The 24242-nt window shown below is 41.5% G+C and overlaps 1 protein-coding gene across 10 annotated transcripts in view; it reads right to left on the bottom strand.

Moving 5' to 3' along the window:
* ash2l (ash2 like, histone lysine methyltransferase complex subunit) overlaps nucleotides 1–21887 on the bottom strand; it is a 37859-nt gene extending 15972 nt beyond the window's left edge. The window contains exons 1-12 of one of the 10 annotated variants that reach the window (XM_073058486.1): nucleotides 21773–21887; nucleotides 20949–21012; nucleotides 20121–20269; nucleotides 15288–15376; nucleotides 9845–9939; nucleotides 8764–8859; nucleotides 6714–6809; nucleotides 5734–5809; nucleotides 4348–4365; nucleotides 3092–3154; nucleotides 425–457; nucleotides 105–192 (exon numbers count right to left, since the gene is read on the bottom strand). In XM_073058486.1, the coding sequence (XP_072914587.1) occupies nucleotides 105–192; nucleotides 425–457; nucleotides 3092–3154; nucleotides 4348–4365; nucleotides 5734–5809; nucleotides 6714–6809; nucleotides 8764–8859; nucleotides 9845–9939; nucleotides 15288–15376; nucleotides 20121–20269; nucleotides 20949–21012; nucleotides 21773–21867 (962 nt within the window). In that variant the 5' untranslated portion in view covers nucleotides 21868–21887. Of the gene's footprint in view, nucleotides 1–104; nucleotides 208–424; nucleotides 458–3091; nucleotides 3155–4347; nucleotides 4366–5733; nucleotides 5810–6713; nucleotides 6810–8763; nucleotides 8860–9844; nucleotides 9940–15287; nucleotides 15377–20120; nucleotides 20270–20948; nucleotides 21013–21128; nucleotides 21300–21464; nucleotides 21493–21557; nucleotides 21580–21772 lie in introns of those variants that run through there. The other 9 variants (XM_073058562.1, XM_073058552.1, XM_073058544.1 and 6 more) reach the window with 9 other exon arrangements.
* Between the last annotated feature and the right edge of the window lie 2355 nt (nucleotides 21888–24242).

Here is a 24242-nt window from a genome sequence, read left to right as displayed (position 1 = left end):
AATCCACTTTCTGAGGAAGTATACTCTTGTTTCAGTGCTGCCCTCCCACTTATCCAAACTGCTGAACGCCCTGGATAGCATCACGCCAATTAAAAGACCCTCACCTTCGGGTCCTCTTGGTAGCCCCTCCTGAAGCTCCATCCTGTTTACGTTTTGCTCCTCTTCCTTTCCCACTTCCTCCAACAGAGCCGCCTTGAAAAGAAAAGACTGAAGACTGTGATCTGGAAAGCAACAATGTGCACCCAAAACCCAGAGCTAAGCAGCCATTTGGAGAAGCACGTAACGATTCTGAGTGTACTGAAGACAGACCAGCCCATAAGCATTTGGCTATTACATGCCTAAGGTAGGGGAGAGTCCCAAAAGAAAAATTTTTTTTTTGGCAGCACCAAAACTAATTTCAGCACGGTTACGCAAGGTTACTCACTATGCTGTCCTCCAAGGGTGTTACTGCCAGAATCTCACAGGGAACAAACAAATAAAATTAGATGATTTTAAAATTATTTGCTTCTATCTAATTAAAAGTTAAAACCATTTCAGCTTCAAATACATTATATTATCTGTCTCATCATTAAGAACAAATCAAGGAACTACATTTAAATAAATGTTGAATATACAATGAATACAAGATAAAGTGTTCAGTCGGAATCGGCCTGGATTAGTAATGCCCACCATTGTTACGTCAGCTCTCCATCACCCATCGTATGCACTCCCTCTCGAAAGCAGTTGTCTTCCTAATAAACACGTACAAACAAGCTGGATGAACTTAGCAGGTCGGGCAGTATCCATTGAAATGAGCAGTCATGAGTTCATCCAGCTTGTTTGTACGTGTTGATTTGACCACAGCATCTGCAGTGTACTTTGTGTTTATTTTGTGTTCGTAATAAAGCTGCTTCCTCCTGTCCATGCCCACAGCCTTTCTCTCTCTTCATGCTAGTTAACAGATCTTCACATTTCACAATGTAAGCAAAGTGGTGCGTTTCAAAAATAAATTCATAGCAGAACATGTGGAAACACTGAATGACAATCTGCCTAATAGAACCAATTTCCAAGTTAAGATGCAGAGTATTGGAAATAACTAGATATCTAGAGAATGCCCATCCACTCTTGACCTTTCTGTACGTCTACTTAAAGTTTACATTTAATCCAACTTAAGACCCTGAAATTATGAACACTAATATTATTTCATATTCAATATCATGCCAAAAAAGACAGTGGCAATCTATATTAAGCATTGAGGACCAAATCAAATCCCTGGCCCAGAAGGATTTACAGCTTCATTATGCAAGCTGGTTACACTTAGGGTAGAGTCAATCTCATTAATGCTATACAGCAGAACATACAATGATGCTACTGCCTCATGACCAGGGTTCGAATGATCTAGGTAGCTTTCTGTCAGTGTCTGAGCCTAGATTCATAAACAACAAGCTCTTGGTGATGCCTCTATATTGACTTGCCTACATGATTGACACAACTTTGTCTCATTCCAACATCTTGTTCCTCACAAAACTGTCAGGAGCAAGAACAGATGAAAGCTTTCACAATGCACATTTTAAAACTATGTTGTTTTTAAATACTTCCAAAAAGTTAACATTGTTTTCTCTATGTACAAGTGTGGTGCAAATTTTCACATCCTCTACAAGGCACATTAATGTTTGGGATTAGGTTAGGTTCCTGACTTGTTCCATTCACAACAGGAGAGATGCTGGAAGAAAATTGTGATGGGGAGAACTATGGATTTTTTTAAAAAGGCAAATTTTAAAAAAAGAGGAAGAAATAACTCTGACCGGGAATTAAGATATATGTAAATGCTAGGGAAATTGGTGCTGAAGCAAGAGAAAAGGAATACAAAAAAATGTTACCAACTTCAAGTTGTACTTAGTTCATCAGTATGAGGACAAGAAACTAACACACTACAACAATAGTTATCATTCATTCCAAGTCCCTTTCCAGAAGTTTAGCAATTATCACCATCAGAGTGAAATGCTTTGCAGAACAATTATTTTAAACCCCATTTAGAGCCTGAGATTCTGTCTTTTGACCACAAGTCATGACCTGTAGAGTCAAATTCTTCAAAGCAATCCCTTTTTCCAATGAGTTTTTCCCCAAAAGTTCAAAGTTTAAAGTAAATTTATTATCAAAGTACATATATGTCACCACATACAACCCCGCGATTGATTTATTTTCTACTTAAGGACCAATATCCTCATGAACCATCAATAAACACTATAAACTACATTTACCCAATTCGATCAGCAGACATCATAATTTACTGATTAAGAAAAAGAAACATCATCGCTGATTCTAACCAAGTCTCCAGATTTTAAAACTCTCAGACCAACATGTCAATTAAGCATTTCACCTTTTGTTACATACTGAGAGGCAATGCTGTTTACCATTTGCTCCACCATCTCATGCACTTAGCTATGGGTTACACTTGCAAAGTGTAATTTAATCATAGATATATTGCCCAACACATATTAAACAAATGATAATTCATACATTAACAAAAATATTCTCAAATTAACCCTAGAGGCACCTCACATAAATGTATACATTAAGGAATGTTTGTTGGTGCTTTGGGTTAGATCAAGATATTCAATATTCTGTCCATATGTGGGAAAATAACCAGACGCTCATTTAATGGGGACGATTTCAAACAGCTGCCCAAGTTACAAAACACACTATTCGTTATTCAACTTCTGAGCTGATCTTGTAGCAAATAAAAATCAAGTTGAACATAGCCCAAGTTTAAAGCTCTCTCCACCGCTCCTGCAGCTGCAGAAGACTATCTACCCTCATCAGTCTGTCACTTCCGATTCTTAAACGTATTCACCAACAGTTGGAGATAGCAGGCCAAAATACTTCCAACTTTATGGTTGTTTAAACTTGTATTTCAACTGCAATGTAACCCAAAGCCATCAGCTGCACATCTCGACTAAATCTTTATTCAAGATGTCATATAGAAGACTTTCTAATCTCAGCTAAGCTGGCAAGTGACAAGAATGGAGCTCACAGCTGCAGTATTACTGGGATCTTCTCCCCAACCGACCACGCTCTGACCTTGGCAGTTCCAGCAGAAGTCGCAACTCACCTTGAGAGGAGTCACGGGCGCGACCCCCAGTTGCGTCACTACCCACCGCACTGCTCAGTTGCCCTGCAAACACAAATTGTGAAGCCACCATTCTCGCGTGTCAGTCTGTTGGGTTTAGTCAGCAGAATGCTGCCAGTGTCCAGAAGCATAAGAGGAAGCTTAATGCAAGAAATGGAGACCAACACTTCAATAAAGGCTCTGCAAGAGCTCAATAAGGCTATTACACTGGGGTTGGGAAACTCAACAATGACTTTATTACTGATGTCTGCTCTCCTGATGTTGCCCACTTGTGCCAGGGAATAGACTCCAAACATTGGTCATGCTCTAGTGCCAGCTCTTTAGCCATGCCTTACTGAATATCCTGGTGATCAACGGTGATGACTATCTGACGCAATGTTAATGTCGAACTAGATTTTGCTCTTAAGCAATAATCAGTCAGGGATTTTTTTTTTTAAAATTAATTAGCACTTCCTAAACCCTCCATTCATGGAGGCTGAAGCATTGTCACAGAACTCTCATTGCCTCTTAGTGCAAACTTGCCCCAAAACAGCAAAATCAACAGGACTTTGACTGCCCATTTACCCAATCAAAAGGCAAATAGGAAAAAAAAGCAGCAAGAGTTGCCAGGAGGAGATAATGATTAAAACAGCAATGAGAAAGCACTATGTGGAGGGGCATGGGTGGGGGAGAAAGGGTACTGCACACAGAAACCCAGTGCATTTAAATGTGACCCCATTCCCTGGCTGGGTATGAACTACGGGAACTCACCTGGAGCTACATTGTATCGTAATTTTACAGTGACCAACATCATCGGCTGACCTAACCTCCCTTCCCCGGAGGTCGACTAATAATGCAATGTATAACATTCTACAACTGTTAGAATGCTCACCATGGCAAAAACAGAACATCTCCACCACCACCACCCACTCAAAATTTCAGTTTCAATGGATCATTTGATTTGAACTGTGCAAGAAATGCATCACTACTAAAACATGGCCATCACCTTAATCTGCATTTCAATATTTTATTATTAATTACTGTTCCAATTATGGCTTGCTTGCCAACATTTGTTTACATTCACTATATTAGAAAACATATTTGCTTCCTGCTGCATAAGTGCTGTATTTTGCCCAGCTCAGATCAGAGGAAAAAGGAAAAGTTTTTTTTTAAAAAGGCACTGCAAATCGCTAAAAAAGCATTTTAAGCCAGGTACAAAATACTTAAGTCTCAGAACTTCTTAAGACACAAACTTTCACCTCCAAATGAAGGTCCACCTGGAAGAGAAGTTAGAGCATGCATTGAAGTCTGAAGTCAATAGAAGCATATGGATTCTTATGCATTTATCTTTTTGATATAATTTGAAAGCAGTGTTTCATACTCTGGTCTTGGTTAGAGTGGTTAGTACAACTCATCTTCCCCGAGATTTTCTGCTGCCTCGGAGATAGCAAGACACCCAAGTATACAGCTGAGTTTCCTTCTGGAATTTCCAAAGAAAGCCCATCTCTAGATAGGCAAGTATCCCATTTGCACCACCAAAATCCTGCACACAGCTAAATGCAATGTGTGACTCTTAGGGAGTTTACTAGCCAAATGGTCTTGCCAAATGAATGGGAGGCTTGAAAAACTGCAAAGTTTTGATTGTACCTAGGATATAATTTTTTTGTAGTTAACTAAGGAATGATAAGTCAAAAAGCCCTCAATAGTATATGAAAGATCATACAAAATTTCAAACCTACTTTAAATTCTGAACATAGCAAAAGGATTTTTCTAAGTATTTTGGTTGGGACAGTTGACCTTGCTCCCATGATTTCTTCTAACCATGGAGTCTTCTTCACATCATATCTGTGTCTGTTGCAGGCAAGATGATACAGACCAATTTTATGCTTTGTTTTATAACAAAGTGCAAAAGAATAATAAGTTAAAATAATGAAGGCTGCACTCAAAACTTTTGCATAGACCACGTAGTTACTTTCAGCTAACATTTTGTTGTTCCTTTTATTGATGAAACAACTTTTATTGATAAAATTCCTAATCTAAAAACATATGCACAAGTATCAATTCACTTGCAACAACTTCAATAATCCTGCAGCACGCAAATCCAAGATGGCAGAAGTCTTTGGGTTTGCTTTCAATTCATCGTTTTCTTTAACATTCAACATTAATCCTTTCAACAAAAAAAAAGGTAACCAGGAAATAACGTATTCTTGCATGAGGAACAGGAACCAGTCAGAACGTGGTATACTCAGCTCTATGGGCTTCATGTAACGGGAGAAAAATAGAGGACAAGCTTGTACTACTTCAACACTTTGGTACTGAAAGGTGATGTTCTGACTGGAAAACTAAGAAATTGGAGAGGAATTGCAAAGAGCATCGCCCTGCAGCTCCACAATCCCTGCAAGTTGTCTTCTAGATCTCCCTCGATGCAAATACCTTGGTACTGTATATCACACAAAACAGACAACGCATTTTAGAGAAGGGCTGTCTATTAAATTAATAACTCCACGTCTCAGATAAATGGTTTAGGCACTAAACTAAGAAAAACCTCCCCAAGACAGAACTAAGCCAGCCAGAAGATACATTCATGTCATAAACTGGCAAAATCTCTAAAGGAGATGAGTTCAACTCTGAAATCATCCACATACCATTGAGGGTGCTTCCTGGAGTTAAGGATCCCCCTTGTTTCTGTGTGTCATATGCTGGGCCAATGTTAGAAAGATCCTGTAAGAGAGTTACAATCATCAAGCCAAATTCAATTTATAAGCACATGTAACAACTTGAGCATTCAAAGAGTTGGATGGCCCAAGAGGCCTTGCTGAAGTGCACTCAGTAGACATCAGTTAATTTTTAAACCATGTGAAGCACATGTTAATTTCATTTGACTTTTCAGTAATGAAAACAACCCCAATTACAAATTTTTGTGTGCCAACTTAAATCTCAAACCAATGTATCAATTAAAGCCCTTAAAGGGGAGATGGAGATGTATAGATGTGGGGAAATTCAGAATTCCATGGTTGAAGGGAGCCATAAGAGATTGCAGATGCTGGAAGCTGAAGCAGAAAAAAAACAAACTGCTTAAATCAGTCAATTAAAGTTGTGCAGTCCTAATGCAGGGTCGACACTGTTTGACCCAAAGTTTTTCCAACAATCTGAACCATGGCTGAAATCACAGAAATGTTGAATGGAATGGTCATGGTGATACAAGGGATCATAGCTGACAGAATAACAATTTTTACAAGACAGCTTTAATGCAAAGGGTCATCAATGTTGTAAAGGACAAGGGGTGAAGGATTTGAACACAAGGGTGAAGGCTTTAAGACAAGGATTGGCAGATTGGAACCGACATGAGTTCACAAACTATTAGCGCTCAATATCTCAGTACGAGAAACATGGCAGTGAACGAAATTAAATTCAGAGAAGAGACATTGAAAAACTAAATGAAAACACATTTGGACAGGCAGATCTGGAGACAAACTTCACAGGTGAGGCTTCAGACAGCAGCAGGCTGATATATGAATGAAGAGAATTTGTTACAAGTGTAGATTGTATTTGAATAATGATAAACATGAATGGCATTCACACCCTATCATTATAGCAGTACACCTTACACAGCCATGGTTCTTACCTGGTCTAGTAATCCAAATTTGGGGTAATCGTCCTGTGGATCTTTGCTGCCAGGATCTGGGTTCTCCTTCACTAGAAACACATCCCGCTCTTTGGTCTGAAATTGCAGACATCCAAAACTGGTTAAAGGCTCCACAAAGTATATCTGAACACCTGGCTTTGCCCATGGCAACCCTGGCTGCGTTTGCCACTGAAATTTTAGTTCCACTTCCAATGACGTGTGATGAGGAAACAACTTAGTCATAAAGCTGTATCAGTTCACACTGCAGATGAAATCTTGTATCCCAATACTGGCATCATGAGAACAAGGACTCGGAAACACAGTACAATACGTTCATCCACACCATTAGCTGCCAAGTCTTTCAACCACTGTCGCTCCTCTAAACTAATTTGCCTCTCTCTCCTCCTTTAAGAAAGTCCATAAAATCGCTCTAAACAGATTTTTGATCCCGCCTATCTTGGTTTGGTGCTATGTTTTGACGTGCCATGATTTAACATGCTCCTGTAAGTGATATTGGAAAGCTTCACACATTACACTGTAGTCACTCACAGGGATAACTACCCCAAAACCTGTGACCTCAGCTGCCAACAAAAGAACAGGAATATCACCACCTGCGGCCCAATATGTATTATTGCTGCATCTAAATCCCATAACTGTGGGAGTGTCTTCATTAGAAAAAAAACTGTAGTTATTGCTTCAAGGTTATTTCTCTTCTCAAAGACATTTAAATATCAGCCATAAATGCTGGCCAAAGGTGAATTGAAAACTTACATTTTACGTGCTGTATAAATCAGAATTCTCAGTGTTATTATGGTTATGGGAGTACCATGTCAGAACGAAACAGTGAACAGGGTACAAGGTGCCTCCTTTGCTTCTGCAGGAGTAATAGAACGGTGCACATCATCTTACTTATGCTACACGTTGCTTGCATCAAGCTCGTACAATGAACAGGGAGTTTCACTGAATCCTGGTGTCTATGACAAACTAATCTGATCAGAAGACTAGCCTCAATAAGCTAGCCAGCTGTTTCATAATAGACAATGAACATGAAACAGACTAAACTTTTAGTTTTAGCTAATTTTTTCCTTAAGCCAAACTCTGCTTCTGATAAACGTACTGTCCATAATGCCAAGCTCAAGAGGACAAACAGGTTCACTGTTGGGCATCATCTTAGCTCAAAGAGTTTAAGAAATCCTTAAAATGCAATTCTATAAGTTGCAGGCATTCCTTTAATTCTAGAGATCTTTAAATCACTCCAACTTTAAAGTCCCTCAACCTTGCCTTCCTTAGAACATTTGGCCAAATTTGTGGCGTGCAGCTCTTTATCAAATTTTACATGATAATGTTCCAGTGAACTGCTGTGGGATGCTGCCCTCAATTTTATGACTGCTAGCGCAAGCTCTTCAGTCACTGTCAATGACATGTTAGTCATTTAAAATCTGAAATAAGCATCTTCATTAAGATACTGTGGTGCAGAAGAGATTCACAATGATGTTGCTGGAATTGGTAGGCTTGAGTTACAAGGAGAAACTGGATAGACTGGGATTGTTTTCCCTGAAGTGGAGGAGGCTTATAGTGATTAATAAAACCATGACAGGCTTAGATAAGGAGGATGGCCACAGTCACTCTCCCCCAGAATAGATGCAGCTGAAACCTTGAGGCTTAAGGGGAGAGTGATACAGATTTAAAGGAGACCTTTGTGGTGCAAGTTTTTCCATACAAAGGGTGGTGGGTCTATGGGACAAGCTACCTGAAGTGGTACAGGAAAGGTACAATTACAACATTTAAAAGACATTTGGACAGTTCTTGGACATGAAAGGTTCAAAAGGACATGAGGCAAATGAGACTAGCTCAGAAAGGTACTTTGGTCAGCATGGTTGACCTGGGCCAAAGTACCTGTTTCTATGCTATGTAACTCCTATGAATAGAGAGTTGATGTATAAATGCACAGGAAGAGGTTTATTAATAACTAATATCACCACTTCTTCATTTGTTTAAAAAAAAATACACAGCAAAAATGTTCATTCAGTTCTTACGGGAACTCACTCACCATTGTCTTCACGATGTTATTTGGCCAAGTGATTTTGCTAGGTCTTTGTCGGGTAGTCAAACATTCCCAGTACTTGTCAATAAAAGGTATGATATCCTACAGGTAAGCAGAGGAAAATAGAAAGAAAATGGGCTCAAACTGAAACTGCACTTAAGAAAAGAAAATATTAGACGTTACATTTCAAAAACCTCCAAATACGTAAGCAGGTTTATAATTCAATTCCCTTTGTCTGCAGATCTGCAGGGAAATCTGCCTGTCTCAGGTCAGGTCCCTTGTGGTTTAAGGTGCAGGTGGAGCTTGCTCAAGAGCTGACGTGTCACAAAAGGCCTGTAACTGACAGTCAGCAACATTTGATCTCGGAGGCTAGCTCCAAATCCTCCTCCAGACTGCTTCACCAGAAGTGCAGTGACACACAGAACTGCAGACTGCACCGATGGACTGCTCCATGCAGTCAGATGGAAAACACTGCTTGGGTGAATTGCAAGCAGGAAATCATTTCAGCAATTTCAACAGAGCAACGAGAAAATAGATCCTTATTCAAAATAGTGAAGTAACTCTTATTGTTGAAGACTCCTGTCTAAACAACCCAGGTGAAAATCCAAACACAACCCCACCCTCTAACCAGTCAACCAACTCTACATGGAAAGAATCCAAGCAACTGCAAGGCCAGAAGGTAATTCTCTGCATTTTATTATTTTCAAAATCAACACTTTTCGGAATCTAATTTCTGCATTCTTGAGTTACATTTCAGACTGTGAGCCACATAAACATTGCAAAGCCTTGAGCTTAATCACATGTTATCCAACCTTCCCAAAAATTTCTCCCTCAGAAATCCAACAGTAGAACTTCTGGTTTCCCTGGTTCTTTTAAGATGTTAATAAATGTAAACAGCTCAAAAATGAGGAAACCGTCTCTCTGGTTTAATAAAAGGAACCACGACAGGCTTTGGTTTCCTAGGCACAGCACTTCGGTTAAGAATTAGTTAAAAATGAAAATAAAATGGTAGAAACACTCAGATCAAGCAGCATCTATGGAAAGCTGCTGTAGAGAAGCAATCTGGACTCAAGCCCTAACTGCATACCTTATCCTTCGAAAACATGGTCTTGGGATGTTCATCCTGAGTTCGAGAACGCCAGGTCAAATTAGCAAGACCTGTGAGACACATTTCCTTCAAGTCTATGAGGAGGAAAGAAAAACTTACATTTGTCCTGTTCCATTCACAACATATCCCGAACCACTCTGCAGTCTTTCATATACCTCTGAAATGCCAACTCTGTTGCAATACTGTTTTCGGGTTTTGTTGCATTGCAAGGATGAGGAATAAATATTTTTGAAAACACCTGAGAATTTTCCAGCTCTTATAAATGGTATCAAGGGAACTTATACGTGCACATGACATGGCAGATGGGGCTTCAGTTCAACCTCTCAGCTGTAAGATGACACGGCTAACAGTGTAGCATTCCCTGAGCCTTGGTAACTCATTATAGATTCTGGATGATTAAAACTTTATTAATAGATATTATGTGCAAAGCACTACAGAGACATGCCTAGTGACAGCACTTCAATACATAGATCCTCCTCAGCATCTTCCCCTTTGGAGAGTTCGTAACTCAGACCTTTGAGAAAAAAATAGTGCGTTGTTTGGACAAATGAATAATTTAACCTTAGAGAGGTAAGGAGCTAGTCCACGTTTAGAGCAAAAATAGAATTGGAGCCATAGAGCATTGATACAGAGGTGGGGGCCTAGGTGGAATCATCAAATATCTACTTATACTAACCTACAGAATCAGTGCTGGGATCTTTGCTGATAGACAAGGGTTGGGCACTGGATGCATTTGATAAGATCCCTTGTGGTAGGCAGATCCAGATGAAAATGCAAGAGATCCGCAACGACTTGGTGGACCGGATTCAAAGTTGGCTTGGCCGTAAAAGACAGAGAATAGTGCTGGAGGAGTGTTATTCTGACTGGGGGTCTGTAGCCAATGGTGTTACGCAGAAATCAGTGCTGGTACCACTTGTTTGCTATATATATGTAACTGATCTGGATTAAAAAAACAGTAGCTAATGAATAAGTTTGCAGATGATAAAAAAGTTGGTGGAGTTGTGGATAGTGAAGAAGGTTTTCACACGATTCAGCAGGATGTAGATCAGTTGCAGATACTGTATCGGCAGAAAAATGGCAGATGGAGTTTAATAAAGTTTGAAATGTTGCACCTTGGGAGATTAAATTTTTTAAAAATGTACAGAATAAATGGCAGGACTCTTAAGAGCACTGATTTACAGAAGGATCTTTAGGTCCAAGTCCTTTGATCTCAGAAAGTAGCAAAAGGCTAGTAATTTAGTTAGAGCTTTATTGTCATTGCTGAGGACAACGAGACTGCAGTGCTACTCCATTCGGTATACTGGCAGTTCAATTATTAAAGAACACTGACGACATGCTTTCCCTCTGCATTCAGCGCACTGAAAATGAGAGTCAGGAAATTCTGCAATTGTATAAAAGTATTCATTTGGCACATTTGGGGTACTGAGTTCCATTCTAGTTTCTTCATTGGAGAATGGATGTGGAGGCTTTGGAGAGGATGTAGAGGAGGCTCACCAGGATGTTAACATGAACATGTAAGGAGAGGATGGTCAGACTTTGTCTTTTCTGGAGCATGGAAGCATTGATAGAAGTTTATTACTTCTACTTGATTACTGCAGGGCATAGCTTTAAGGTAAGAGGAGGAAAGTTAAGGGAGTTGTGCATAGAACCATAGAACACTACAGCACAGTACAGGCCTTTCAGCCCTCCATGTTGTGCCGACCCATATAATCCTTAAAACAAAAGTACTAAACCCACACTACCCCATAACCCCCTATTTTTCTTTCATCCATGTGCCTGTCCACGAGGCTCTTAAATACCCCCTAATGTTTTAGCCTCCACCACCGTCCCTGACAAGTCATTCCAGGCACTCACAACCCTCTGTGTAAAAAAACTTACCCCTGATGTCTCCCCTAAACTTCCCTCCCTGTAATGTGCTGTACTATTCTATGTTCTAAGATATTAATTTGTACATATGCCTTCTGGTGTTTGCTATTGGCGCCCTGGGAAACAGGTTCTGACTATCCACCCTAACTATGCCTCTCATAATCTTGTAGACCTCTATCAAGTCCCCTCTCATTCTTCTACGCTCCAAAGAGAAAAGTCCCAGTTCTGCTAACCTTGCCTCATATGACTTGTTCTCCAAGCCAGGCAACATCCTGGTAAGTCTCCTCTGAACCCTCTCCATAGCTTCTACATCCTTCCTATAATGAGGTGACCAGAATTGAACACAATACTCTAAGTGCGGTCTCACCAGAGATTTGTAGAGTTGCCACATGACCTCTCTACTCTTGAACTCAATCCCCCTGTTAATGAAGCTTAGCATCCCATAGGCCTTCTTAACTACCCTATCAACCTGTGCAGTGACCTTGAGGGATGTATGGATTTGAACCCCAAGGTCCCTTTGTTCATCCACACTCTTAAGCAACTGACCATTAATCCTGTACTCAGTCTTCTGGTTTGTCCTTCCAAAATGCATCACCTCACACTTCTCCGGATTGAACTCCATCTGCCATTTTTCTGCCCAACTCTGCAGCCTGTCTATATCCACTTGTAACCTTCGACAACCTGCAGCTCCATTCACAACTCCTCCAATCTTCGTGTCATCCGCAAACTTGCTCACCTATCCTTCCGCCTCTACATCCAGGTCATTTATAAAAATCACAAATAGCAGGGGTCCCAGGACAGATCCCTGTGGCACTCTATTAGTCACCGACCTCCAGGCAGAATATTTCCCTTCCACAACTACCCTCTGCTTTCTTTCTGTAAGCCAATTTTTTATCCAAACAGCCAAGGTTCCACTTATCCCATGCCTCATGACTTTCTGGATGAGTCTCTCGTGAGGGACCTTGTCAAATGCCTTGCTAAGGTCCATGTAAACCACATCCACTGCCCTACCCTCATCAATTTCTTTTGTTACCTCTTCAAAAAACTCAATCAGGCTTGTGAGGCACGATCTTCCCTTCACAAAGCCATGTTGACTATCCATCAGTAGACTGTACTTCTCCAAATACTCATAGATCCTATCCTTAAGAATCCTTTTCAGTAGTTTGCAGACCACCGATGCAAGAATCACTGGTCTACAGTTCCCAGGTTTCTCCCTATTACCTTTATTAAACAAGGGAACTACACTTGTCATTCTCCAGTCCTCCAGCAGGGCAAGTTTTTTTAAAAAGCACATAATGATATGTGCCTTGAATGTGCTGCCTGGGATGGTGGTGAAAGTAGAAAGAATAATAGAGTTTAAGAAGCACTTGGACAGACTCATTTAATATAAAAGGATAGCAGAGATATCATGGGCCAGAGGGCCTGTTCTGAGGGTACTGATCTATGTTCTTGTAATATATATGAATCATCTGGATGTGAAGATAGGAAGCAAGATCATCAAATTAACACATGTCATGGAGACTGTTGCAAGCTTTTGGGTGTATTCAGCTTATTCTTAGGCTACAGAGCAATATTGATGTGATGGTGAAATGCCTAAGATATAGCTTCATCCAGATACAAGTGTGATGTAGTACTTCAGCTACTACATTCAGCTTAAGTATTATCCTTGGAGTGGAGAAAGTTAAAAAACCATAAGACATAAGGGCAGAATTAGACCACTTTGCCCATCGAGTTTGCTCCACCATTCGATCATACCCAGTTGATTATCACCTCTATAAGACATTACTGAGCTACATAAAATTGAAGGATATAGATAAGGTAGACTGCAGGAATATTTTCCCCACAGAAGAGGTAGATTAAATTGAAGACATAGCTTTAGGATAAGGGTTAGAGATTTACAAGGATTCTGAGGGGTTCTTTTCCCAACCAGACAGTGTTAAGCATCAGGAATAAACTTCTTGAGAATGATGGAAACAGTCACTAGCAGCAGTTACAAAGTGTCTGGATGAGCACTTGAATTACCTAGGCATAGAATTAAATGGGCCAAGATGTGATTTTACGAAAAGGCATTAACATGTTTCATGACTCTAGAACACACTCAGTAAGACATGTCCATAGCCATCTAGTCCTAGACACACTGTCTTGTGCAAAGTTTTTTTTAAACTATCTACCTTATGCATTTTACAGGCAGGAGAATACGGTTGAGAGGAATAATAAATCAGCCATGATTAATGGTGGAATAGATTTGATGGGCCAAATGGCCTAATTCAGCTCCTATGACTCATGGTCTTAGTGAGAATCTTTAACTTCAGCAGCTCTCTCCAGTTTCTTCTGCTTCAAAGAAAACAGACACCATCTATCCGATCTCTCCTCACAGCCAAAATATTCTAAGCAGACAACAACCCAGTGAATCTCCCCTTCACCATCTTCAATGCAATCAAGTCCTTTCTGAAATGTGGTGAACAGATCAGTATGCATATTCCAGCTGTGGCATAAACATTGCTTTAAACATTTATAAAGCAATGTCCCAGCTAATGAACACAAGTGTCGCTCCTTCTGTTTTCATCCCCTTCTCTGCCTGTGCTGCTGTATCCTTCAAAGATATTTGGATTGAAACGAAAAAAGTGAACGCGGGAATGCATAAAGGCTTCAATTATAAGAGCAGTTTGTAGATTCTGGATTTGATTTCTCCTAAAGATATAAGTTTAAGAAATGATCTAACTGGTGTTTAACTTCATTGAAAAGAGTTCAATTGAATAATTTTTGAGATTGACCAAATTAGTCAAACTGTAAGCTGTTCCTCATAAAAAAATGTTAGTGAAGAGTGAAGATACAGTGGGGGGGGGGGGGGGGGGGGAGAGAAAGAGTCTAGGGCCAAAGGACACAGCCTCAGAATACAGGGATGTCACTTTAGAACAGACATGAGGAGGAAGTTCTTAGCAAGAGGGTGGTGAATCTGTAGAATTCATTGCTACGGATGGCTGTGGAAGCCAAGTCATTGGGTATACTTAAACTGGAGGTTGATAGGTTTTTGATTAGTAAGGGTGTCAGAGGTTGCAGACAGAAGGGGGAAGAATGGGGTTGAGAGGAATAAATAAATCAGCCATGATGAAAAGGTGGAACAGATTTGATGGGTCAAATGGCCTAATGTCTTTTGGTTTTAGTGGGAATCTACAAACACTCAAGGCTGAATGGCTCCTCTCTTGGGAGTTCTTCCCAACAAAGATGTTGAGCATGGTGATCAACTGGAAGTATTGGTACATTTATAAATCTCTGTCAGACAAAGCCAGTAAGGGGAATGGAACCCAGAAGGCTAGATGGAAGAAAGGTACCAAACACCCATCCGTGAACACATGATGGATATCAACCTGCCCCACATAGCACCTTACTGTGATGCAATTTTTCCCTAAATCCAGTTCTAGGACCTTCACATCAAACAAAATCAATCATTGCTACTAATTTTCACAGCATAGTCAACACCCAACACCTTTAATCACACTGGGGCAGTAAACCAACAATCAAACAAAATGAGGTTTTGCTGAATTTGTAAGCTTACTTGCTTGTTTTCGGAGAAAGTATGTATTCCCACTGTGGTGACACTGGTTGCAGTGAAAAATATAGTTGGTCATGAACGGGAGGCAAGAGCTGTAAAAAAAAAAGTCAGAAATGAAAGACAAAAGAACTACAGATGCAGGAAATAGGAGACAAAAAAAAGCGCAGAAAACACTCAACGAGTCAAGCAGAGCGTTAACATGGTTAACATCTCAGGTTGATGAAATAATGAACCTGAAACATTAATTCTGTTTCTCTCTCCACAGAGGCTGTGACCTGCCGAGCAACTCCAGCCATAATCCGTTTTTAATCAGAATTAGTTACAACCCATAAATGCATCTATATGAAGGATTTCAGGGTAATCTTATTTCAACCAGCACAAATAAGACACAAAGGTGGAGTGGTTATATGACTGATTCAAATCCCTCCTTGTAAATTCTTATTTACATTTTTTAAATGTGGAAAGAAATTCTGACACTCTGAAAGTGACTGTGTAGTATCAGACTGGTAACACCCACTGGGTTTGCTTTTCACCACAGAAAACCTATTTGTTTTTCCTCACCTGGCAATGTACAACATTACCCAGTTCAGAAAGGACAAACGTAACCGGGAGAGAACAGTAAATGCTGGTGCCGAACATAAAAAGATGAAGCCTCACTGTATCTGGTTCCTCATGACGGTCTGCCTCAGGAATTGCTGCTGCAGTTCTACACTACAGTCATTGAGTCTGTCCTGTGCACCTCCATCATTGTGTGGTTTGGAGCCGCCACCAAGCAGGATAGAACCAGACTACAGCGCACAGTGAGGACTGCCGAGCGCATTATTGGAGCCTCCCTGCCCTCTATTGTGGACCTGTACTCTTCCAGGTTGAAGAAGAGGGCGGGGAACATCATAAAGTACTCCTCCCATCCTGCGCACGGACTGTTTGATCTGCTTCCATCTGGTAGGCGCTTCAGATCCCTCCAGACTAAGACTACGGTAATAGGCACTGGAGAAGTTTTTTTCCTACTGCGGTCACTTTGCTGAACAGTTAACTGCCGGTTAACTGTCGGCTAACTATTACTTGGATTGCACTACCTGTATGTATAATCTATATTTTCATTTATATTTATCATTATTATTGTTATGAGCAGAGAGACAACATCTGCCGGAAGTAAATTCCTTGTATGTGCATAGGTACTTGGCGATTAAAGTCTGATTCTGATTCTGATGACCTCTGGTGGTGAAGCGCTTTGGAACAACCAATGAAATAGAAATACAAAACCTCTAAAAACTACAGTACATATCATGCATATGATTCCACCTTACTCGTGTAGACAGATAAATCCAAGGGCAGCCTCAAACTCCTCTGATGATATGAGGGGAATGGGGACATATGAGTGTTTGTGAGGGTGAAAGAATGCCAATTACATCACTAGTTGATTTTAACTCAAAAAAAATGCAGCACCTGGCTGTGGTGTTGTCAACTACTGACCCACTTCCCAGTACAACTGTCAAACACAACCAGCTAAGTGAGATGCATCAAAGAACTGACAACACTTCTGCAACAGAAGAGGGAGAAAGCCCAACCTGGGTTGGTGGGTAAGAATAGATCCCCATTAAAACAACAATGCGTACTCTTCTTTGTGCAACTCAGCAGTTATATTGTCCCCAATTGAGCAAAAGGGCAGTCAGCCCATGGTCAATGCCTTCACAAGAGCCTTTCCTGAACCCTCTTCACCAAACACCATAATCTTTCCAGCCCTTTATAACTTAACTAGCTCCTCCTTCAATGTTTCAATGTAAATCAGCTCAACTCACTGCAGCGGTACATTCCACATTCTAACATGCCCTGGAAAATTATTTTTTTTATATAAATCCCCTTTTGAATTTACCAGGGTCTACTTCTGACTCATAGCACTGCTTGAGTTTAAGGCCATAAGATATAGGAGCAGAATTATGCCATTTGGGCCATTGTGTTTACTCCATCATTTCATCATGGCTGATCCAATTTTCCTCTCAGCCCCAAACTCCTGCCTTCTCCCTGCATCCCTTCAGGCCCTGACCAATCAAGAATCTATTCAACTCTGCCTTAAATGCATAAAAATTTGGGCTCCACCGCTGCCTGTGGCAAAGGATTCACCAACCCCTCTATTCTGAGGCTATGTCCTCTGGTTTTAGATATTCCCACCATAGGAAACATCCTCTCCACATCCACTCTATTAAGGTCTTTCACCATTCGATAGGTTTCAATGAGATCACTGCTCATTTTTCCAAATTCCAGTGAATACAGACCTAGAGCCATCAAATGCTCTTATGACAAACCATTCAATCCTGGAATCATTTTTGTGAACCTCTTTTGAGTCTCTCCAGTTTCAGCACATCTTTTCTAAGAGCCCCAAAACTGCTCACAATATTCCAATTGAGACCTCGCCAGTGTTCTATCAAGTCTCAACATTACATCTTTGCTTTTATATTCTAGTCCTCTTGAAATGAATGCTAACATTGTATTTGCCTTCCTGACCACAGACTCATATTGCAAATTAACCTTTAGTGAATCCTGCAGAAGGATTCACAAATTTTTGTATTTTCTTTCCATTTAGAAAACAGTAAACCCTTTCTTCTGCCAAAGTGCATGTCCATACACTTCTTACACTGTATTCCATCTGCCATTTCTTTGCCCATTTGTTTAATCTGTCTAAATCCTTCTACAGCCTCTCTACTTCCTCAAAACTACCTGCCTCTCCAATTATCTTCATATCTGCAAACTTTGCAACATAGCCATCAATCCCATCATCTCTAAATCATTGACATATAACATAAAAAGAATCAGTCCCAACACAGACCCCTGTGGAACACCACTAGTGATCGGCAGACAACGAGAAAAGGCTCCCTTTATACCTACTCTTTGGTCCCTGCCAATCAGCCACTGCTTTACACATGCTAGAATCTTTCCTGTAATACCATGAACTCGTAGCTTGTTAAGCAGTCCCATGTGTGGCACCTTGTCAAAGGCCTTCTGAAAATCATCAACCATTTCTCATTTGCCTTGTTATTTCTTCAAGGAATTCCAACAGATTTGCCAGGCGAGATTTTCCTTTGAGGAAACCGTGCTCTCTACAGCCTATTTTATCACGTGCCTCCAAATACCCTCAGACCTCCTTAATAATTGACTCCAAAATCTTCCCAATCACTGAGGTCAGACTAATTGGCTTATAGTTTCCTTTCTGCTGCCTCTCTCCCTTCTTGAAGAGTGGAGTGACCTTTGTAATTTTCCAGTCTTCTGGAACGATTTCAGAATCCAGTGATTCTTTAAAGATCATTACCAGTGCCTCCACAATCTCTTCAGCCACCGCTTTCAGAACACTGGGGTGTACACCATCTGGTCCATGACTTATCTAGCTTCAGACCTTTCAGTTTCCCAAGAACCTCCTTTCTAGTTATGGTAACTTAACGCACTTCATGACAATGTCTCCCGGAACTTCCACCATACTGCTAGTGTCATTCACAGTGAAGACTGACACAAAATACTTATTCATCTGCCATTTTGTTGTCCCCATCACTACCTCTCCAGCATCGTTTTTCTACAGTTCGATATCCACTCTCATCTCTCTTTTACACTTTATGTATCTGAAGAAACTTTTGGTATCTTCTTTAATAATATTGGCTAGCTTATTTTCGTATTCCATCTTTACCTTCTTAATGAATATTTTTTAGTTACCTTCTGTTGTGTTTTTAAAAGGTTCCCGATCCTGTAACTTCCCACTAATTTCTGCTCTATTATATGTCCTTTTTGGCTTTTATGTTGGCTTTGTCTTCTCGTTAACTACTGTTGTGTCATTTTGCCTTTAGAATATTTCTTCCTCTTTGGGATGTATATATCCTGTACCTTACAAAATAGTTCCAGAAATTCTACCCATTGCTACTCTGCCATCATCCCTGTCAGTGTTCTTTTTTCCCCAATCAATCCTGGCCAACCTTTCTCTCATGCCTCTGTAATTCCCTGTACTCCACTGTAATACTGATACATCTGACTTTCGCTTCTCCTTCTCAAATTTCACAGTGAATTCAATCATATTATGATCACTTTTCCCCAAGGGTTTTTTAACCTTAAGCTCTCTAATCAACTCTGGTTCACTGCACAATACCCAACCCAGAATAGCTGATCTCCTAATGGGCTCAACCATGAGCTGCTCTAAAAAGCTATCTCATAGGCACTCTAGAAATTACCCCACCTGGAATCCATTACCAACCTGAATTCTCCAATCTACCTACATATTGAAGTCCCCCATAACTATTGTAACATTGCTCTTTTGGCATGCATTTTCTATCTCCCATTCTAATTTGTAGACTACATCCTTACTACTGTGTGGGGATCTATATACAACTCCCATCAGGGTCTTTTTACCCTTGCAGTTCCTTAGCACTATCCACAATATTTGACACCTCTTGACCCCATGTCACCTCTTTCTAATGATCTGTCCTTTCACTGTTAAATTTCTCTGACTTTTCTACAGAGAAAGAGCTGACACCCCAGTCCTAGAATGCAAAGCACTCTTCACTAGAATAATGGAAATCAGACTTTGTTTGGCTAAACCAAAGATTGAAATAAATTTTTCATGACTTCCCTGCTTTTTAATTCTACTGCTTAGAACAAGGTATGTATGAGTTGTCCCCAGATCCATCCAACGCAAAGTAGTGGGTTCAAGTCATGGATTCAAATTAAAATGACTAGTCAGATTAAACTGACTAGGAAATAATGCCCCAGCTTAAATACACAAGGCAACAAGCTTTAAACAGAATTCTTGATACAGGAAGGAACCTGTGAACCGTGGAAAGCAAAAAGTTTATTACATACGTTGTGTCTAGGCCAAATGTTTCTGCTGAAAACCACTTTACACAGATTCCACACTGGAGCTCCACTCCACCAAGATGCCGTACAGATTCCTCCTCTATTGTCCCTGTCTGTTGGGTATCAGTGGCTTCAGTGCTGTCAGCAGATACCTCCTGGAAATGTAACACATGGTTCAATTACTGAATAGGGAACTGAGCAGCACTCATGGCAGTTCAACCCATACATACATGAGTTTAACAAACTAACCAATTAATATAGCAATCAACAGCCCATCATGTCACAACTATGCAAAGAGAGCCCTGTGGCTTGAGAGTGGGTGGTCACATAGTATGGCACTTCAGGTTTCAAAACAAATCCCTCCCTGCAGCAACTCGCCAATCCTTCAGCTGTATGGTCCGAACAAAAGACGTAGGTGATGAGAACATCACAGCCTCCAAGCTCCCTTCCAAATTGTTCACCACACTGTATGTGAACATCCCACCTGCTCCTTAAGATAAAATTCAGATTTACAGGTAAGGCCCATTTGGGGTGAAGATGGGAACCTTTCAAAGTTGTTACTTTCAAGCACACTGCAATAGGCCAGTCTAAGATTTGTGACCCAACAGACTGCTTCATGCATTTGTTTAAAAGTGTTCAAGATGATGATTTTAGAATTATAAATGAGTCATCCCTGAGCTAACATTTGCAAATGAAGGTCAATGTGAGAGAGAGGGTTGGGTGGTGAGAGTGAAGGGGGAGAATCAAAGGGGGAATCATGATTGTAAACACAGACAGAGATAACAAACACACCAATCAGTGATCAAACTCATTCAAAAACACTACCATACTTACAATATCTTTACAACCAGACATCTCTGTATCCATGTTAACAGTTACATCTGCCATCGCAGAATCACTGAAACAGATCAAAATGCAACCAATAATGTAATGTGCAGCCCAACACATTTACACAAACGTTAACAAAACTTTGACACCTGACCCCCCCCCCCTTGGCCTATGTCCTCTGCTTACTCCAGTTGGTCCTCCCACTCCATTCCATCTTGCCCAGTCTTCGATTCATGCTGTCCCTACGCTCTCCTTACTCAGACCATTGTCCATCGCACTTCATGCCCTCTATAAAATCATGATCACGTCCTACTGACCCCAAATATCTCACTCCCCTCGATGACCCTGTGCTTCTCATTCCCTCAGACCCCAACGCCTTTGCCCTTCCATGACACATGTGCTCTCGCTCCCTCTAACCTGTAAATTTCGTGCTGTCTCCCTTCTCCCTTCCTTCCCTGATCACAGGGCTTCCCCCCCCCCCCCACCCCACCCCACCCCACCCTGCTGCCTGACCCTACTCACCGTGGCCTCGGGCTCCCTGCACCCTCTGCCCCCAAGCCACCTAATCCCGGGCTCCTTCCCCCTACCCTCCCGACCCCTGGTGATAAACCTAACCCGGACTCTTGATCCCGGAGTCTCTCTCACCCCTGACCCCGGGCTCCCACTCATTCCCAAACCCCGCCCCCTGACCCCACGCCTCTCTCTCGCCCTCCCCCATTACCAGCTAAGGCTCCGCCTCCTCTCCTCAATTCAAGTCTCTGAGCCCATGATGCCAGCCCCAGTATAGCCCTTCGACCCTACACCGAAGCCTCCTCTTCTTCCGGTGATACCTGCCGCAGCCGGCGGGCGCCCGGGGTCCGGCCGGGACGTCCTCCTCCGCTGCCGCTCCACCTGCCACCGTTCCCGCCTCCCCAACCGCCGCCATCTTCCAGCCCGCCCCACTCTCGCGAGAATTCACCTCACTGCTCTCGCGAGATCTCCTACGTCACCAGGCAACAGCTATGGAGACGGATGAACAGGCGAGGGCTCTACAATAACAGGTATTCATCTCCATAGAGGGTGTCTGACCTGCTCAATTCCTCCAGCATTTTGTGTACTTCGGTCTGGATTTGCAGCATCTGATCAGTCCGCTTCTCTTAAAGGGGCAGAAACAGCACTGATCTCAAAAAAAGGTCCCTGACCAGCTCTCTGCTGCCATGAGAGTGCTGCACTCACTATTGTGCAGTTCAAAGAGGAAAAATAAAGTATATTCCTTTTATAGTTAAAAAAATACTGAGGAACCAGGGGTTTTACTCCTTGGGTTTGTTAGTTGTGTTGACACTGCATTATTCTCCAACCCTGAAACAATGGAAACTAATTGTAGATTAAATTATCCCCTTCTCCGTGTATTCAGATTCCCAACCCCTGGCTACAAATCATTCATCGACTGGCATTGACTTCTCCCTCAAAGTCCACTGGCTGTCCAGCAATCTCTTTTTTTTTCTCTCTCCCACAGAATATGCAACTATTTGTTTCCATTACTCGAAGGCTTTTATAAAAATCCAGAATTCCAAAATCTGTTCATGGCCAGAGTGGTCTCTAAAGGTGGCACAAAGCTACAGAGATCCTAAAGTGCTGTATCGCTGTATGGTATGGAAACTGCAGACAGGAAGGATCTAGATTGGGTAGTCAAAACTGCCCAATACATCACTGGCACCAGCCTGCCTGCAATTGTAGGGTATCGTAATTGGTGGAAGTGTACATAATTCATAACCACCGACGTTGAATTGTGGGTCACTTTAAGAGGCTGGTCTGATGTGATGACATATTACATGCAGTTCTGTTACTGTGCTTTGTGTTCAGTTTCTGAAGTACAATAAATGAGTTGTTACGATTTTTCTTAAAATAAATGTCATTTTTATTTGCAAAACCCTACATTGGTGACCCAGAGTTACTGAACATGTCGGTCAATGCAGTCGCTTTAAAAGCAAAATGCCAATGTTTGGTTTGTATAAGCCGAGACCCAATTCACTCTGCAAGAAATCACCGTCCTCGTTTTATTTTTAAAGAACTCTTCATGTAGCGAATGCCTGATCAAGGTCACATAGCCCTCACCAATGCGCCCATGAAGGACTATAAGAAGCTCTCTAAAGTGACTAATAGTCTACACTCAGCCAGGCAGCACAGCATAATTTCACAATTCCCTGCCTCAATAAGCCCGGTCAGCAAGGCCTCCAGCATAAGCACGCCAAGTCTGTGTTTTTACAATGCTTGCTTTGGTACAAAAGTCAGGAAGTTCTGACCCCCTTGAGCTTTGCCAGTGCCAGTGCCAGTGCATCAGGACATCAGAGGTCTGTGAACTCCGTGGGTTCCAGCTGCCAGCGACATCTACAGTTCATTACAGACATTTTTTCAGGGCAATGCTTCCTGTGTGACACAGGTGCTCGAGTAAGTGTGCTGCTGGCATCACCTATTGATGTAAAGGCAAAGAGCGATGAAACCTCATTGGAAGCCAGCAATGGTAGCAGGATGCAGACTTACAGGACACAACGGATGCTCTGCTTCAGTGGGTGATAATTACACATGGGTCTTCATCCTGTCTAAAGTGGCTAGACCTCAGTCCTGTGCAGATTTCCTGTATGCCCAAGGACTGTTAGTTGATCTTGAGAACTGCTGGCTTGTGGCTGTCGAAGACTTTGTGTCATTACCCTACATGCCCGGTAAGTTACCCATAATGACTCGTGTCAAGTGCATGCGCCACCACATGCAACTGCTGAGCAAATTCCCAAACCTTAGTAAGCCCACATCCTCCACTACAGTCACAAAACGTGGGGTGGATCACCACATTTCCACAACTGGCCTGTGCGCATAGACTGGACCCTGAAAAGCTGACAACTGCAAAGGCTGAGTTTGCCAACATGCAAAATTTAGGTAAGTAAGCCAGTCAAATAACTCCTGGGCTCCCCCCCACCGAATCATCCCTAAGTCCAATGGTGGCTGCCACCCATGTGGCAATTATCAATGCCTTACCATCCCTGATCACTCCCCAGTCCCTCTAATCTAAAAATTTTCAGCACATTTAGCCGGAAAGTTAATTTTTTTCCAAAGTCGATTTAGTTAGAGTGCATCAGGTGCATGTGTGCTTGGATGACGTTCCCAAAACGGGTGTGATATCCCCATTTGGCCTCTTTGTGCATGCTGTTTGGGCTGAAAAATTCATTGCAAATTTTGTAGGTGGACTCTGTATTAAAAGACATAGATTTTCTTATTGTTTACCTGGATGACATACTTGCCACCGATGCATCCAAATCTGAATACGTA

Source organism: Hemitrygon akajei, chromosome 1 (assembly GCF_048418815.1).
Source record: "Hemitrygon akajei chromosome 1, sHemAka1.3, whole genome shotgun sequence".
NCBI classification, from domain to species: Eukaryota; Metazoa; Chordata; class Chondrichthyes; order Myliobatiformes; family Dasyatidae; genus Hemitrygon; species Hemitrygon akajei.
This window is presented reverse-complemented; position numbering and strand designations above follow the sequence as displayed.